Raw genomic sequence first — 18,242 nt, forward strand, 5'->3', positions numbered from 1 at the left:
AATTAATGGCTTTCTCCCAAAGCAACAAAGCAACATTTTTGCTATCAACGATACAATACAATAGAACAGTAGGAGTGGTATCTCCATCTATACAGTATCTTTATCAGTAGCGGCCTGGCTTAATTTTCTCGGGGGTGCAAACTATGAAATTGGCGCCCCTGGTGTTTTTGTCCTTTTTGGCGCCCTTTATCATTAAGTGAAAATATTAAACTGTAAGAACAGTGACTGGTTGAAAATAACGCCCGGAATCTTTGAGTTAAAAAACTTTCATTTATACGAAGGTGGCCTCAATTTAAACGGATTTAGCACCAAAAATAAAGCTCCTCAATTAAAAAAACATGAGCTGTTGATACTTGAAATGGAAATCTTATGCCTAGTAAGGCGATTTGGTCTATAGTTTTGTTTTCTAAAACTTCATCAGAAAGATTACCTGACAATCTTTAAAATTTTGCACCGCTGGTCTTACTTTACTCTCCATTAAAAATCAATGGCTGAAAGAAGCCCCAGAAATTAGAAAGTTAGCAGGAATAAGGGTTCTTTGTAATTGTGGCGCCGCAGGCAAAAAATTTTGGTGTAAGAAAGGTCAAACAGCATAAAAGAGCTCCTAAAAAGGAGAAAGTTAGTCAGCATAAGACCACAAAAACCACAGCGAGCATTAACAAGGGTCGAGCTTTTTGGCAATCTCTCATTTTTGGGGTGAGCATCCTCTTTAACCCCTGGTGGATACAGAATATTTCTTTTGCTTTAACTTTTCGCAAAAAAAAACAACATTGCACTAGAAGGAGCTATAAACGTGTCGAAGGGCGTCAAATCGCCCAATTAAACATCAACAAAATTTTGGCGCCCCTTGAAAAGCTCTTTCGGCACCCCTCTCAGATCTTTCTGGTGGTGCACTGCACACCCTGCACCCCCTGCACTGATCTTTATTACTTCCATGGCCGGATTACTTAATTATTTGAAGGCTTCAAAATTCTTTGATGTTTTTAATCTTGAACATAATTTGTTGAATTACTATATGTTGTATTTAATGACCAGGTATGGTCATAAAGTTTCCAAATTCTGTCCAGTAACCCACTGGGTCTGTGAGAAGCCCTTACAATATCGGGAAAAAAATAAGGACCAAGGAAAAAGGTTATGTGCATAGCATAGTAATTAACTAAATTTAAAAAATCAACCGAAATTAAGTTAAAATAGCTTGAAATTTGAATATTATATAGTTGAATACTGAACAAGTAAATGTTATTATGATAAACTGACATGCCGTTTGATACGTATATGACCAAAAATGTGCCTGTAGTTACGATGATTTTCAGAAAATCAAAAATTTTGAAAATATCTTTCTCAAAACGATTCTCATTTCATTAGTGTTTCGTTCCAGCTCTGACTGTAAAACAAGGTCAACTCATCGCATTCACGGATATCTCTTCGAGCGAAAACTGCCACCGTGTCTCCGATAAAGAACTGGACACAATTCGGGTTTGAATCATGATTAAAAAGACTGATTCTTAGCAACAACGCTGTGCCTTTTTGATCTTTAAAGCCTCCATATTCAGCCTCAATCCCCCATACGAAGACATTAGCATCCAAAACAGACTGGATATAACCTCTGGTTAGTTTGGTCGTGTCAACACCGACTTCTGACGGAGTTTGAGGAAGAAACGGCGACAAAATAGGAGATAAAGAACGATATGCGAATCCTGGTAAATCTTCGATCAAAGAGAGTGAATGGTGGTTACATTCCGAATATCCTTGGTGATAAAGCATTTGAAATTTCCTTGCCAACAAACCATCATACTGAAAGAGATTAAGCAATTTGGAAATGAGAGAATTTCGGTCAGCGAAATTCACTTTTTTGCCCACTTCATGCGATTGAGTGAATTCCATACGACCGAACTTAAAGTTCGAATAAATCATGTGATCAACAACCAACAGAGTGCCAGCTTTTATCTTTGATGTAGCTACAAGACCACGCCCTTTTCCATCAATGTAAACATTTCTTAAGAGGTCTTTTGCGATATAATCGATATCGATATTCTCTTCCTCTTTCAAAAGTAGATGATTCATTTGATCTAAACTATCGGCCATAATAATCTTTGGTAGCAATTCAACTGAGATTCTCTCAGGAGTTTTTTCAATATTCCAAAACTCTTCCAAAGACTTTCCCCCTCCTTTTCCAGCAATCTCAGAGAGTTCTAACTCACCAAGCATCGAAAATGATTGGGTGATTGCGTATCTTGCTTTCTTATAAGCTTCAGATCCGTTCTTGGCGATTCTTAAACATGCATTTGATGCAGAAATTGCGGTTTGGAACATTTGGGTTTGGATTGAAGCTCGTGCAAGGTTGTTGAAGATTATAGAAAACTCCTCACTGTTTGGGAATTTGGAACGGCTCGTTTGTTGAGAATTTTTGTAGATCCCTGGAAGCAACACAGACCATATGTTTTTTACATCTCCCTTTTCAGACACGATTTTCTCCAAGGATAGATTATAGGTCGATCTGGATGCTTCGTTCTTATTTTCGATGAGCAAGACAGCAGCAGAATCAAACAAAGCTGCCATATAGTTTCCGAGATTAAACTCAACTTGAGCTCGCTTTGCCAGAAATTTGATAAGATCACCAGACTGCTGTCTTAAGGCATCATAATAAACCTCAAAAGCTTGAAGGTGGTTGCCTGCTTTGAAAAGCTTTTTCCCTTCTTCACGAGCTTCAAGAAAATTATTAAACTCCCCTTCTTTGTAAACTTGAATCTCTGCAGGAGAGTCGACTCGAATACCATGGTTTCCATCTCGAAAGATCTTATAGAAAGGCTCACTGATTCGGATTTTGGCACCCATTGGGAATTTCATGGCACTTGCTTGAACCTTAGATTCGTTATCCGGAACCATATTATACATGCCAAGTTGTATAAAGTCTCCTTTATCATCTTCCATAAAGGTTGTTATGCCGGTCAAAACAGATGGTCTAGATATCAAGCGACCTTCGATGTACTTTCCAGTTGCTGTTTGAAAGAGCTCTAAATCTTTGATTTGAATTTTTGACAATTTACTAAAATCGTTTGAAACTTGATCCAAACTTTTGACTGTTGACGAATCAGTGTTGACAGTTCGGAAATATTGTTCGTTGCTGGAAGGGTTCGGTTTAATTGGTTCCCGGATGTTTGCTTCCCGGATGTTTGCTTCATGCTTAGCTAGTTGCAAAAATTTAGGTTTTTTCAAACCCCAGATTCGTAAAAGTTCTTTCACCTCAGTTAAATCGTTTAATAATGACATCTTGGGGTTTTCACTCAGTACAGCTTCTATTAACATTTCGTCAGCCTTTGGGTATGCTATCGAATGGTGCTGAGAAACTTGGAGATCTAACCCGGCTTTATTTGCAAGTTTACGCATTTCAGACATCTGGAAACTTTGAAAACAATCGGCCATGACTTTTCCTTTGAACGCAGATATGAATTTTTCTTTGGTTTGATCATCTTTCAAGCGTTCATATTCTTCCACAATATCACCATTACAATAAGTTTTCAGAACGTTAACCCAAATATTCAGACTCGCCATTTTTGTTTGTCAGCACACACCATTTAACAACGTATATTACACTCTATAAATTCATTCAAAAACTAACTTCTGAACACAAACTTATAAAATAAATATTCTCTCTTTTTTCCTAGAAATGGTCTCCTATTTCATAAAATCAATATTCACTGAGCTAATGCTATGTTTTATTGTTGGAAATTGATTCACCTTAACTCTTTTTTTATAAGAATAGTTTTAAAAGAACAATGAGGCTCGAAAATATTAAAGAAAGAAAATACACCCCTTTTACAAAAATACCATTTTATGCTTGATACGTATACACTAAATGTTAAATCTAGTTTCAATTAGGTTCCTAACCTAAGAATGTGCTGTAAGAATATTTTAGGATGATTTTCCCAAAAAAGTTAAGAATATCCATGATGAAATGGATTTACCCCATTCTTATAAAAAAAAGTGTGAAGAGAAAGAAATTTCCAAAAACCGCCTGATTTTAATCTTAGTTGGATAATGGGTGAACCCGGTCAAAATTAATCGGAATTTTCCACAAAATATTGCCTTTTTTTGTCAAAAATAATGAAAAACTATCGGAAGAGAAATATTTTCGGGGTTTTCTTTCTATTAGTAATCGAGACAACATGTCAAAATTTCGTTAAAAAATGACACTGTATATAGGCCTGAATACTAAGTTTATTACAAACTTACATAATAGGAGCCATATACTGTAGTAAAGCAACAATAAATATCCAAACCTTTTTTGCAAACTATGATATTTTTTCTTATAGTAGGTCGTAGATTCCCTTCACATTAAATGTGTGCTCTTTTTGCTACCGTGTGGTAGAAGCATATGTTAGAAACCATATAATGGAGTAATTCACTTGATAGTGGTCCCATTAGGCTGCAAGGATCCCTTTTGATATGTTTTTGTATAGGGGATGCGTGCAGTGCATCAAATTCCCGTCGTAGAGTCCCCTGTCTTTGTTTTTGAGGTTTAGAAACTTGTAAGCTTGACTACTGCAGTAAGTTTTATATGAGGGACATTTAAATTTGAATTAAAAATTGGAATGGCTAGAGGTTAATACTGTCATAGGGTTTTTAACATATTTAAGAAAATTAAAACAGGTTACCACAAAACTGGGATAACTCTCGAACGGGAATTTTATACACGATTAGCACCCCCTAGATCAAAACATATCAGAGGGAATGCGCGCATTCTATGGTCCGATACGAGAGAGTGAAAAAAAAGAGTGAAAACTTAAAACGAATAGATTTTAAAATTATATTTTGAAAATAGTTCTTCTTTTCTTTGTCTTCATCATCCTCCTCCTCTTCAATCAATTCTTGATGCCCTCGATCAATTTCTTCAGCTCCTCAAATTTAGCCAACATGTTCTTTTTAAGTTTTGCACTGAAAAAGAAATCGATAAATTCAAATATCAATTAAACATTCCCGAATTAGTAGATCCCACTTTATTAAAGACTGGTATCTATTTGCACGCCCTGATGTTTTCTCGAATTTGGTACACTAGGAAAAAAATCATTTTCGTTCAATCTATCAAAATATTGTCAAAAACGACCTAAGAAGTTGATTACTTTATAATTTGACAGTTGAAGGCTTCAAAAAATTACTTTATAATTTGACAGTTGAAGGCTTCAAAAATTTTGTATGTTCTTATTAAAAAAACGTTGTACGGTTTTGTTTTTTCTTGAACACATCTTAATAAATTACTCACTTATTAATCTGCATTGTACCAAAATTTCCACTGTAAAATAATCTTTTCTCCAACATTTCCCCTTCTTTCGTAGAAGCAATTCTGTCATCTTGAGAAAGGACGGTGTTCAGTTCGTGTTCGGTGAGTGGTTTACTTAACACCAGACAGTCGTTGGCAAGGATACATAGTAATGCGAGTGGTAAGAGTAACTTCATTTTCTATGGGTAAAAACATGAAAATGTATTGACAAGTTTTAAGCCTTCGAAACCCAACCTCTATGACTTAACTTCGAATGACTTTACCGTGAAAATCACTTACTGGAATCATATTTCGACCTGTGACGACCAATCGCGATTCTATTCAGCGTGCAATCAACGCATATGGTTATATTTACTCTTTATCTTTGATTATTTCTACAGTGATTAGATTGACACATGCATCATAAAATTTCTACACATGGTCGTCAGAGGTTGACATTTTCTTTAAAAAATTGGTCTCTGATAAGCAGGGTAATATATTTAAAGTTCTAAAAATGCAAAATTGAAATACAAATTGCCATAATCAACCGTCGTCGCACCCTCGTCAAAATTTTTGTTTTTGAAAACATTGGGTGTTAAAAAAATCGCTAGCGAAAAAGCTTGATGCAAGAGTGGAGTGGGAGAGTTCCTATTTAAAAGCGTATTATAATATAGACGTTAAATTCTGGTTGAATTCGTGTCCTAATCTTAGAATACCGGCAAGAGTATTTTAGAATGATTTCCTCCGCAAAGTTTAGAACGCGGAGTTAAAAATACCCATATAATGAAATGGAAAAACACCACGTACTTTTTTTATAATAGTCTGAAAGTAATTTTGGTTTGTCGAAACGATTCCTCTTCAATAAGCCCGGGGGGGATACTAGGGTTGGCGAATGAGGGGTATGTGCGGACGGGACCTCCGAAAACCGACCCTTAGAGAGACTTATTTTTGCTGAAAAGGTGACCCTTAGAGAGACTTTTCCTAAAAATCCTGAATTTTCCGACCCTAAGAGAGACTTTGAAAGGTGAAATAACCGACCCTTACCGTCCGCACATACCCATCATCCATTTTTGCCTAAGTACCCCCCCCCCCCGGGTCAGTAAGCAAGCAGCTGAAAGTAACTAAATGCATCTAAAAACAAGTTATAATGATAAGAAGTCTACATCAATACTACATTAGATCCTTATTTTATGATAATATACTCCATAAGAATATTCATCGTGAAATTGCCCTAGAAATCATCAGAGTTGGTCTATCTAACAAATCCTGCTTTACTAAAAATAGACAACAAAAATACAAAAAAATTCACAAAGAACGACAAATTTTGGAGCCCGAAAACCTGAGCTCAAAACATTCGAAAAAGTGGAATAGACGTTACTGCTTAGAGAAAAAGCCATGGCGTCTAGTATAGGCTATGGGTAATAGGGCTATAAATTATTGTATGGAACAAAGCGTAAACGAAAGTGTACATACAACTTGGGCACTATCGAGTAGGGCTTTCGATAAGTTTTCTTTCGGCGTGCTACTTTTCTATGCTGGGTTAAGGATGAGCCATTGAGAACATAGCAACGGCTTAAATTTTGGTTGCTGGGGAGAACTTTCAGTCACAATATTTCAATATTTCATATCAAATGGTCATAGCTAGTACTAATAGTTTTTAAAAGAAAATTTTGTTCAACTTCCGATTGAGCTCATACGGCCATTCCAGAGGAAGGGGTACCCTATCGGGGAAAACTTCGTCGGAGAAAATTTTCGTCGGGGAAAAATATTCGTCACTTACTGGTAGTTGGTAAACGCATTAAGGCCGGGGAGAATTTTCGTCGGGGAAAAATATTCGGCACTTGGCCAAAATTTCGTCACTTTTCCACGACGAATTTTTCCCCGATAAGGTCCGTTATGTCACGCTCATTTCTTACTGGATACGGCTGGTAGGGACCTACCTATGAGCATCATTTTATAGCACCCATAGAGGCGATTTAATCAGGCATAGACTGAAATCGTGGTTGACTATTTTTGGAATGGCCTATTATAGGGTTTTACTTTGTTTTTATAATGTATGTTTCTCTTTGTCCTTTTGAAAATAGCTCTTCGGGTTTTCAGCTTTTTGATGGATGACAAAAATTTAGATTAAAGGTACTTTCTCAGAATAGCTTTTGCAGCTCGATTTTAATCGAATTCTTAGATCGGTGGATTCGAGCATATGGAATGAAATTTTAATAACCTTTGAGTAAATAATTCATGCATGATTGTAATGGGTTCCAGTCCATATGGTCGTTTATGGTTGTTTGGAAAATTTTCCCTGTATGAAGAAATCTAAGACTTTTTCATCTTTAAGGAATCGAATTTTTAGATTCATTAATGGATGAATGTTTTCAGGGAAGGAATAAGAGGATTCCTAGAATATTCATATCAGCATTATTTTATTACACAAAGGGTAACCATAGATTTATAAAGCTCGAAGGGCTAGATGACGACATCGCAGCTTTAAGCCATCGCAAGCAAAAAAAGTGAATGTCGGAAAAATTATTGTTGCAATTGTTTTCGAAAACCTGCGAAGCCTTTGATTGGTCAAGCGCTGAAATTCTATTTTAATATCACGTGACTTAGGTAGGATTTCCTACCTAACTTCGGCACACTTTTCAGCAAAAGCACGATATCTAGCCCTTCGCGCTTTAAAAATCTATGAGAGTAACCCTCCGAAGGTGTTTGAAAATCAACTGTCTGAGACAAATAGCCAATGCTCGAACAATCCTATTAAGGTTTGTTTGTTTGTTTGTTTTCAAAGGTTCTTCGAGCATCTTGGGGGAGGGGGAAAAGGGAACCCCCCCCCCAAAACGATTTTTTTGATAAATTTTGAAATATTTATCCAATTGACTTGATATGTTCCGACTGTGCACTAAATACGAATTAGCATCTTTTTTGAAAATTTCGAGATCATTGATGACGGCATCGCCACCTGATGACGTCATCATTCTTTAAAAATACCGAAAATAGGACTCCCTCTAACTTTTTTTCACTTTAACTTTTTTTGCTCAAATTTTGTGAGGCAACTCCACGTGACATGTATTTTTGGAGCAGAGGGTCAACTTTTAGCCACCTGCTACTAACGTGTACATCAATTTCATCCATAATCATATTTCACACCTTGAGTGTATTATCAGCAAAACCTGGAACTGTTAAAGATCACATCACATTGCAATGAAATGATATTTATCAACGATTTTCTGAAAACCTGCATTATTTGGGAGACAATATTGAGTTTATGGTATGTGTGTTTTTCTGCGTCACTGAACACTGAACCAAGCTAAATCCGCCATCTTTGATCGAAGTTATTTTGAAAGTTAGTACCCGCAAAAAAGTGTAGTGTAGTGTTTGAAACTTTGCCTAACGATAAACGGTACTACATTCTTAGTGTACAAGCGAAACTAGATCTAGCGCTCTCTCCGCGGGTACCAATTTCAAAAAAACTCAGATCATAATATTTTGCTTGGTCGGCATTGAGTAACATGGTCCAAGCGACCGTAGTGCAATGGTAGAGCATCCGGCTACGGTGCGCAAGGTTGTGGGTTCAACCCCCAGCCGGGTCATACCAAAGATTCCAAAAATGGTACTTGATGCCTCTCTGCTTGATGCTCAGCAATTAAGAGAAGGATCAAGGGTAAGTAGAGCAATCCAGGGAGAAAGAGTGGCGCCCTCCCCTACCTTCGGGTAGACAGCTATCGAAAGAGGAGCCTTCGGGTCGCCTCCGACTGCGGTCGCAGACTTACTTAACATGGTCCAGGGATATATAAAGGCCAGTGGTCGGAAGCGGTTAACTTCTGATTCGTCTATATCCTGATTGGCTGAGGACGATGGTAAATCAGCACTTTTACCGTCCTTTATTTTTCAGATCAGAAATGCGCTCATCTAAATCTGTTCAACCCTCTACAGGCCTCAACAGTGAAAATACATAACCTCTCTATCGTGACTGCATTTAATTTCATACTAGTGACACAAAGGGGCCGTACGAGGGTCCTGGACACCGAGATACCGACAGTTTTTCACAAAATCATCGCAATACCGACACTATTTCGTATCACGTATCACCGATTGAAAATTTAACATTTTCCGTCACCGAAAAAGCATATCAAACACCGAACTACCGACACCTTTTCGGCACGCTAAAAACGGTCCAACACACCGACAAATTGGTACCCCCCCCCCACAAACGGCATGTTGTGGATGTATGTTGTTTCCAACTAGATAGGGAAGTGTAAATCATCATAAAATCTCAGCCCAAAGATGTTCTTGTTTTATTGTGAAAAATGTAGATTTCATTTTGTCTCGAATTCATAAATTTTTTTCTAACATAAAAAATGTTAATATGTTAAAACAGGAGAACTGGAGAGTTAGGGAGGGCATTAGATAAATTTACTAAACTTTAATTAAAAACACCGCGCTAAATTTAGTTTCTTTAAAAACTATAAAAGAAGGTCTTGTCTTTTCATCAAGATAACCTGCTATCTTTTAATTAACCCCTACCTACGATTACTAGGGTTCCTCCTATTATTTTTGAAAAATATTAAAAATTGAAATCATTTTTTCTTTTGGGTGTTAAGGATTGACTGTCGAGATCAAATCTGGGGCAGACTTATCTTATCTAGTTTATGACAACGTTTTTGTACCGTTTCGGGAAACTAATTAGTCTTTCTACAATTTCTATTTCTCTTTGGATAATTCGTCAAAGGAGGTTCTCGCCAATATGGAATAAGAAATAAATAACTAAATAAATAAATAAATAAATAAGGCTTCTGTAATTACAATAAAATAAAAAATATTAAGATTTATTAAGAGAATTTTATTAGACAGGAGAATATTTAAAAACTGGCTAAAATCTTGAGATTAGTAGAGCTTAGGGCTAGACGAGTAAATATTGTGAAACAAAATAAATTTATAAGGCTTAAAATGAGTAAAAATGAGCTTAGATTTGATATAGGCTAGAAGATTTAATATTGTTGAAAAGAATTTGCTTAAAATGATGGAAGTATTGTGAGGACTAGCTAAAAAAGGATAATAATCTTAAATATCTAGACCACTGATTTCATCAATAAATAAACTACAATCTATGATAGAAGTGATATGTTTAGGCAAGCTATTCCAGAGCTTAACTACATATGGGAAGAATGACATTGTATATGACTGTATAGACCCGAGCACTAGAAACACCCCCAAATCGGATATTTTTAACAAAGGAAGCTAGATATGTTTGTCAATTTTTTTACATTTTTAGAATTGACGAGAGTAAAGAAATTATAAAATCAGAATTGAGACAAATTTCAACTAACAAACTTGTACCCATGGCAACTCCTTACTTAAACACGTCTTTCTACAACTCAACTATCAATATCACAACACCTGTACCTGGGCGTGGCCCGCCTCCGCCCAATGAGCCAATGATAAAAGATTGGTTATTAATCAGTGTTTTCTCCATCATAATGGTTTCAGGAGTCACTGGCAATGCTTTAGTTGTGTATGTGTTTGGTAAAAAACGGCTTCTCAATAACACTGAACTGCTTATTCTGTACCTTGGAATCATCGATGTAATCTCCTCTTTTTTCGTACCCTTACTGAATATATATTGGATATATACTGGATATAAAACGTGGCATTTCGGAGAAATAGGATGTAAAATCCTACCAATGATCAACCCATTCTTAACCAAGGCTTCAGGCTGGGTCTTATTGATCTTTGCTGTTGAACGATATTGCGCCATTGTAACGCCCTTTACCAAAAGGCTTACGCCCTTTTTAATCAAGATGTTGTGTCTTGGTTCCTTACTTATTTCAGCTGCAATGTACGTTCATTACTCCGTTGCATTAACGCATAAATTCTACGGTGGTCGGTGTGTAGTTCCGAATATAACAGTGTCCGAATTCGGATTCCCGGAATGTGTTTTTATCATCGTCCGGCTACTTTCGTTTCTTTTCATATTCATTTTCACCAATGTTCGGATCTATATAACGTTACGGAAAAACAATAAGCGTTTTGTAAGCAAGGAATTACGAGAGTCTCAAACGAATCGAACTAAAAAGACTATGCGTATTTTAAGTGCTATGGGAATCGTCTTCATAATGCTTGTATTTCCTAAGGAACTTCTACAACTTGTTTATACCATGAATGCAATGATTAACCAAGGATCGCCAGGCGATGGTATCCAGTTCGGGGACTACATCTTCAAATTAAACTCCTGGCTAAAAGTGTTACATACAAGTAATTGCTGTGCGAATATTTTCATTTACGCCAACATGCAAGACTCTTATAAGAGGCAGATTCGTAAAATGTTGGGCTGGTTGACATGCAATAAATACAGTGGTAGGCCCGGTTTACATGTTAACACAGTAACGGCTAGGAGACAATCAGAAGAAATGGATTGTACTGCATCAACAGATGTAGCCGTTTGAACAGGGTATTGGAATCTTGGCCCTACCAATAGTTTTTAGAGATGAATTTCTTTCCTGACGTGCTTCAATAATTTTACAATATTGCAATAATCTCAATTAAACAAAAGTTTTTGAGTGTCTATGTTTGCCAAATTCATAGTTTGGAATGTGCTTTAGTTCCTACGGCATTCGGGAACGTATTCAACGATAAAGTGCACTTCCTCCCAAAAATAGAGATTCAATAACGCCTGCCTTTCCACCATAGGATAATTTATCGATTTTCGTAAATAAAGCCTGGGATAGACGGGGACGAGGTTGATTCGTTGTAAATTGTAACAAAGGTGCACTTCACGGATCGTTTTTTATTTTCATGTAAATAACATTAAAACCACTTAAATTTTTATTACGTACGTGTATGTACAGCCAACTATCACTAATTCGACTCATTCTATAATTTGAACTAAAACATCAGTCTCCTAAGTTTGCCTGAAATCATCGGGTGGTTCGGGTGGTTCGAATAAACGGGGGGTTGGAAAATTTTCGAGATTCTAATAAACGGGGGGGGGGGAGGGTCCTAATAAGGTCTGGGGGGTTGGAAAATTTTCGAAGAATTAACAAGCGGGGGGGGGGGGGCGTTTATTTGGAACCTAAGAGTACTGTATTTTTAAGTTAGGATGCCATACCTAAATTTAACTGGTAATGGATTAAACAAGCAGAAAAATGATGCTCTATTTTTTAGAAAAATGATGCTCTATTTTTTAGAGGGGGATAAATGGTATAAATTGCCCTAAAATTGGCGTTCTTAGGTTCACTTGCTAAACTCTGGTGAGGACACTCTTGATTATTTGGCCCATCTTTTTACGAATGTTCGCATGGAGTACATTCTTACAAAGAAAAACCCAGTTTGAGTTAGAAATCGTCATTTCTGGTCTAACTCGTAGGAATTGGTACAAGCACCTAGATCCGGAGATATAAGCCTTTAAAGTTTGAACTAGCGATTTTCTTGAAAAAACCGTGGCACTTACTTAAAGGGTTAAGGGTCAGATTAATAAATAGCAATATTTCGGTTTTAGGGTGGTAAAACGGACAAAAAAATGCCTGCGCGGCAATTTGCGGCTACGGTCGAAAAGGTTTATTGAGAAAATTTTTTATCATCACTCAATAGACGATATCGGCTTTCGGAATTCTCCCCGAATGATTACCCATGATGCATTGCGCAAAAAAATTCATGGACAATATTGACTTACTGAATTTTTTTGCGAAATGCATCATGGGTAATCATTCGGGGAGAATTTCGTTAAGCCGATATCGTCTATTGAATTGGGAATTCAAGAACTCTTTTCCCCATGAAAAAGTTGATTACTGCAGTGACGTAAAAATTAGCCATGTAGTAAAAACACGAATCTTATGGAACAAGGCGATTAATAGGACCAGCCTAAAAAAGCGGCGTTTTAAAGCAGCTGTATTTTTTAATTATATACACATGTATTAGCAATAAAATTTATTCTATATAATTGAAAATTTCAGATACCCTCAGTGGACTAATTTTGGCAAATCTGACAGTTTTGTCAAAATCGCCACAATTAGTTCTCTTAATATCCTTAATATATTCTCTAATATCCCCTATATTCAGATGGTTTGGGATATTTTGCCTGCAGAAAGCTTGAGTAAAACCTTCAAGTATGTTTGGGTAACTATTTTCCAAAGTCGAGATATCACAATTTGAAATTTCTCAAAATAGGTTCTGACTCGGTTCTTACGTTGAAATTCTATTGTTTTCTATCTAGAAGTCAAAAACTTGTAATCTAAATATCTCGATTTTGGAAAATATTTAGGTAAAAATACTTTGAGGTTTTGCTCAAGACAGTAGAAAGATTACCATGCCAAATATCTCAAACCATCTGATTATCCCTTTAAGGTATCAGAACCACCTTCCGATCGTAAAAACTACTCAAAATTACATGCTCCTTGTCATGTTGTCGTTTGTTTTTCATCATACACTAGAGTCTCTATAACTCGAACACGCAAGGGGGAACACAAATTTGTTCGAGTTAAGGAAATTTTGATTTATGGAGTAGGGCTTATAGGGTATTGTTAAAGGGACATAAAAGTAGTAAAATGGTAAACATTGCGCAAATCACGTGTCATTAAAGAGAACAATTTGTAAAACAATTGAAACAATCAAAATCAGCCATATTTGTTTGGATTTTTCATTTTGATATGTGGCATTTGTTTTGATTTTGTATCCCGCTGCATACGGTTTGTTTACAAATTTCGTCAGTACTTTTATGTCCCTTTAACTGAAGGGACCATAAAACTTTAGGATACATTTGAGTTAAAGAGACTCTATTGTATTTTCCCAAGGTTCTTCCTCAAACATTAGCTAACGGTTTACACTCCAACGCGTTATAATTCCTAAAATGTTCAGCTCGTTTAAAGAAAGTCGTCATTTCACCTTTTTCATGGTCTTTTCGTCTATAAATTGAATGGTTAGAATTAAACATCTTTGTCGGGCCGCCATTACTTCTTTTACTACCTTTGCTTTCCGCCCTATTACGCCCAAATAATCCTCTCTTTTCATTGGTTGTTGAGTTTGAACCGCCCGAGCTTGTACTGGCTTCTTTGCCGATGTATACTCTTTCCGTGTATCCACCATCGTCGTTTTCCGGATTATTATTTTGACTGAACTGACTGTTGACACCGGGTAGGTAATTATTCAAACCACGTTTGAATCGATACTTTGAGCATCCTAGCCATTCCAAAATTTTACGAATCTGTCTCTTATAAGAGTCTTGCATGTTGGCGTAAATGAAAATATTAGCACAACTGTTACTTGTATGCATGACTTTTAGCCAGGCGTTTAGTTTGATGACGTATTCACCGAATTGGACGCCCTTGTCAGGTGCCCCTTGGTAAATCATATCGTTCATATTATAAACAAGATATAAAAGTTCTCTAGGGAAAACAAGTACCACAAACACGATACCCATAGCGTTCAAAATACGCATGATCCTTTTCGATTGTTTATTTCGAGTTTCTCGCAAATCTTTAGCAGAGAATCGACTTTCATTTTGCCGTAATGTCATATAAATCCGGATATTTGTCAGTAGAAATACGGAAAGAAACGAAAGTAGCCGGACAATAATAAAAGCACAGTTCGGGTATCCATATTCGGGGACTTTGACATCGGGTACCACACACCGACCACCGTAGAATTTATGTGTTAGCGCAACAGAGTAATGGACATACATTCCAGCTGAAATCGCCACGGCTCCAAGACACAATAGCTTAATCAGACCAGGTGTGAATCTTTTGGTGAAAGGTGTTACTATAGCACAATATCTTTCAGCAGCGAAAATCAAAAGTACCCAACCTGATGCTGTTGTCATAATTGGACCTATCGCTGGTAAAATCTTACACCCTAATTCTCCGAAATGCCAAGTCCGAAATCCGTAATATATCCAGTATATATTCAATGACGGGTTGAACACTGAAGTCATCAGATCGATCACTCCTAGATATAGGATCAAATACTCGGTGGTTTTTAGATCTCGTTTTTTACCAAAGACATATATGACCAGAACGTTTCCAACAACTCCGGAGATCATGATGATCAGAAATGCACCGATTAATAACCAATCATGATATGTTGGCATGTAGGGCGGAGGCGGACCACGCCCTCCACCACCTCCAGGTACAGGTGTTGTAATATTGAGGGTGGTGTTATAAAAGCTTGTGTTTAACAAGACTGTGGTAGGTAAAGATGTCGTGCCCATGATCTTTTTGCTACTTTCTGGTCTTTATTTTGTCTTTATTTCTTTTATTTAAATTTCTTGGTCTAAACGAGAAAGAAATTCATAATATGAAATTGAAAGGTCAGGCATTAAATTATTTAGTGGTGGCAAAAGGGTCTATAAATAAAATTGTTATTTCAAAGGAACATTTTGACTATATATAAAATGTTTTTTAAAGCCTAAATGGCCATTTTGAAGTTTTAAGGTTAGGGCTATGGTAGGTATTGATTAGTCAAAAAAACATGCAGGGATGTGATAAAACCCGATGTTAAATTTGGGCTAACATAACAAGTCATTTAAGGTATCCAAGGTCTTGCTTTATAGATTTTGTTTTGAAAGACATTCTCATTTGATTTCCTGTCTCTGAGAAAAAATATACTTTCTGACTGAATAACTGTGTCTATCTTTAAACAAGGCGTGGAAAATTCAAACTATTATCAATATTGAACAGTTTAGTATAATTGGGACAATCTCCTTCAAAAACTTAGTAGACAACACACTGAGAGTTTAGGTTCACTGGTCAGTCTAAGCCACACTAAACCGAGCTAGATAATTCATCTGATTATTGGATATAATAACAGAAGCTGCTTCTGTTTATTTTTCATTTGAAAATGAACCAGAAGCAGCTTCTGTTATTAAATCTTTTACTCGACATGTATGGAAGGATTTATTTGATTATTGGATATGTATTTTGAATCTATGAAATATTATGAAAGCCAAACATAAACCCACTGGTTTGCCTCAATCCATATGTTCTAGAAATGTTGACCTTACAGTACTTATGGAGAAAACGGTTTTGAAAGAGTGCCCCCTCTTTCCGCTATCACGAAAACTGTTTTCTCTCATCACGATAGCAAAAGTAAACAAAATTTGTACATCACGCAAAAATAACGAAGGGTCCGAATCACGAATCACGCCTCAATCTTCGCCCTATCAAGCTAAAATCCATCAAACATAATAAAGGCCCAATCGTGTCATGGCGAAAACCACTAAGGGGAGCTCAAATATGGTTAAGTGAGCTTTTTAGAGAAGTTTTTAACTCATATCCAGACCGTTTTTTGACGACTCTGATTGATAGCGCTCACTAAGGCGTTTATCACGTCCATCAGTAAAATAAAAAAACTGATCCAAGAGGCTCTGGATATGAGATTTAGGAAGTGTACGCGTTACTTGGACATGAAGGGTGATCCAAGTTTATTAATACGATTTGAAATTGGAAAACTTTGGCATGTAATAATTATACATTAAATGATAAATCTACAGAGGGATAAAAACATGAAGAAAAAAATATAATCCTAATCACGACATATAGCGCTACCTTCTTAAATCGATACACTTCCATCTTATCTACCTTAATAAGCTCTAATACAAATTCAAAGTATTTCGTAACTTTTACGCTGTTATCAATATAGTATCAAAAAATGCTTTTACTTTTCTTAGTTTGTTACGTGTAACTTTATCACATGTAGACTAGAGTCTACTTCTGACTGAAATTTGCTTTCTTTTAATTTTTGATGACGCTGAGTTCTGTGGAGTAGACTATATAGGAGCATTTGACGAGTTCGCCATTTTGAAAGAAAAATACAAAATTCCAGACAGTTTTGTTTCGCTCCGAAACGAAACGGTTCCGAAACAAGTGTGAACGTCAAAATTCGAAACGTCAAAAAAGAAGACGTTATACAGCAAAACAGATCGAAACGGTTTCGCTCCACTTTTTTCATTGTAACGGAACTGCTCCGTTTTCTTGCTCCGAAACTTTCCGAAACTAATACAAACACTCTCGATCCGTAACGAAAATCACACTAGAGCGAAGCGGAGCCGTAACGCGTCTGAACATGGTCTAAGAATAGGAAAAATCAGGAATAACAGATCTGCAATCCCTTATTTTCAAACGCCCAAAAAACCTGAAAAAAACAACAACATGATAATTTACAACCACTTAATCGCGCCATCCAGTCTATAAAAAAAGCTATAAGTGGGCCCCGGGCTACATCACATGATGAACTATCTATTTGAGAAACAATTTGAATTCATGCTCCAAACTTTGATATCCATAATGGCTTTCCACAATGAAAACAGCTTCGATTCTGATAGAATGGTTCTACTTAAAAAAAAGATAGCTTCAAGTCAAGATCATAAACATAAACTTAGGCTTACATTAAAACTTTAAAACTTCCAGTATATAGTGCTTCCTTAGTTCCAAGACATTTCAATGTTCTTCAATTACCGATTTTAATTAATAAGGAAGACGGTTAAAAAATAATTTATAAAAATCAGAATCAGAAATCATTTTTGAAAAACTAAACGATATATACAATATCATCAATAACTTTTCGAAGTGTTAATTCATTTTTTCCTTACTAAAAGTCACTCTTACGAAACTCTCACTCTTATAAAAGTCGAATACTCATCTAACTAAAAAGCACGTTGCTTGGTTCAAAAACTATAATCAATGCATGACCGTCAAAAATCTTCCGAAAAATAACACAATTTTGTTTGAACTTTTGATTTTATCAACATGATGACAGTTGTTTTGCTGACAACGCATATCCCTCGGAAACAAATCGCGGTTTCGAAATTTGTCGTTAGATTTTATGGAACTCCAATGACTAACTACAGAAAATGCCTAACAGAGTATGGTCGATACCATTTACTTCCAAGCCTGAAGGGCTAGAGGCGAGACTCCTGGATGGGAAATGAAACCACTTATTTCCCATCAAGAACGCCTGCGCGTAGTTTTTACACAAACACCGGACCTAAACTAAAATCTAT

General features: G+C 36.4%; 2 protein-coding genes and 1 long non-coding RNA gene across 3 annotated transcripts in view; 2 read left to right on the top strand and 1 right to left on the bottom strand.

Moving 5' to 3' along the window:
- LOC136799498 (uncharacterized) overlaps positions 1–5,430 on the top strand; it is a 52,807-nt gene extending 47,377 nt beyond the window's left edge. Inside the window, exon 3 of the long non-coding RNA XR_010845530.1 lies at positions 5,334–5,430. This is a non-coding gene — a long non-coding RNA (uncharacterized lncRNA). The remainder of the gene's footprint in view (positions 1–5,333) is intronic.
- Positions 5,431–10,530: 5,100 nt separating this feature from the next.
- LOC136799620 (prolactin-releasing peptide receptor-like) lies at positions 10,531–11,697 on the top strand. Its single transcript, XM_067056343.1, has one exon. The coding sequence runs from the start codon at positions 10,594–10,596 to the stop codon at positions 11,695–11,697; it is 1,104 nt and encodes a 367-aa protein (XP_066912444.1). The 5' UTR covers positions 10,531–10,593.
- Positions 11,698–14,033: 2,336 nt separating this feature from the next.
- Positions 14,034–15,510, bottom strand: LOC136799495 (neuropeptides B/W receptor type 1-like). The gene has a single exon (XM_067056210.1). It carries the CDS (start codon positions 15,450–15,452, stop codon positions 14,049–14,051), a length of 1,404 nt encoding a protein of 467 aa, XP_066912311.1. The 5' UTR covers positions 15,453–15,510; the 3' UTR covers positions 14,034–14,048.
- Positions 15,511–18,242: the final 2,732 nt, after the last annotated feature.

Source organism: Clytia hemisphaerica, unplaced genomic scaffold (assembly GCF_902728285.1).
Source record: "Clytia hemisphaerica strain Z4C2 unplaced genomic scaffold, Clytia hemisphaerica genome assembly, whole genome shotgun sequence".
In the NCBI taxonomy this organism is placed as follows: Eukaryota; Metazoa; Cnidaria; class Hydrozoa; order Leptothecata; family Clytiidae; genus Clytia; species Clytia hemisphaerica.

What these genes read in the sequence shown, in the direction of transcription:
- LOC136799620 (XM_067056343.1), top strand. Translation starts at nt 10,594, where the DNA reads ATGGCAACTCCTTACTTAAACACGTCTTTCTACAACTCAACTATCAAT.
- LOC136799495 (XM_067056210.1), bottom strand. Translation starts at nt 15,452, where the DNA reads ATGGGCACGACATCTTTACCTACCACAGTCTTGTTAAACACAAGCTTT.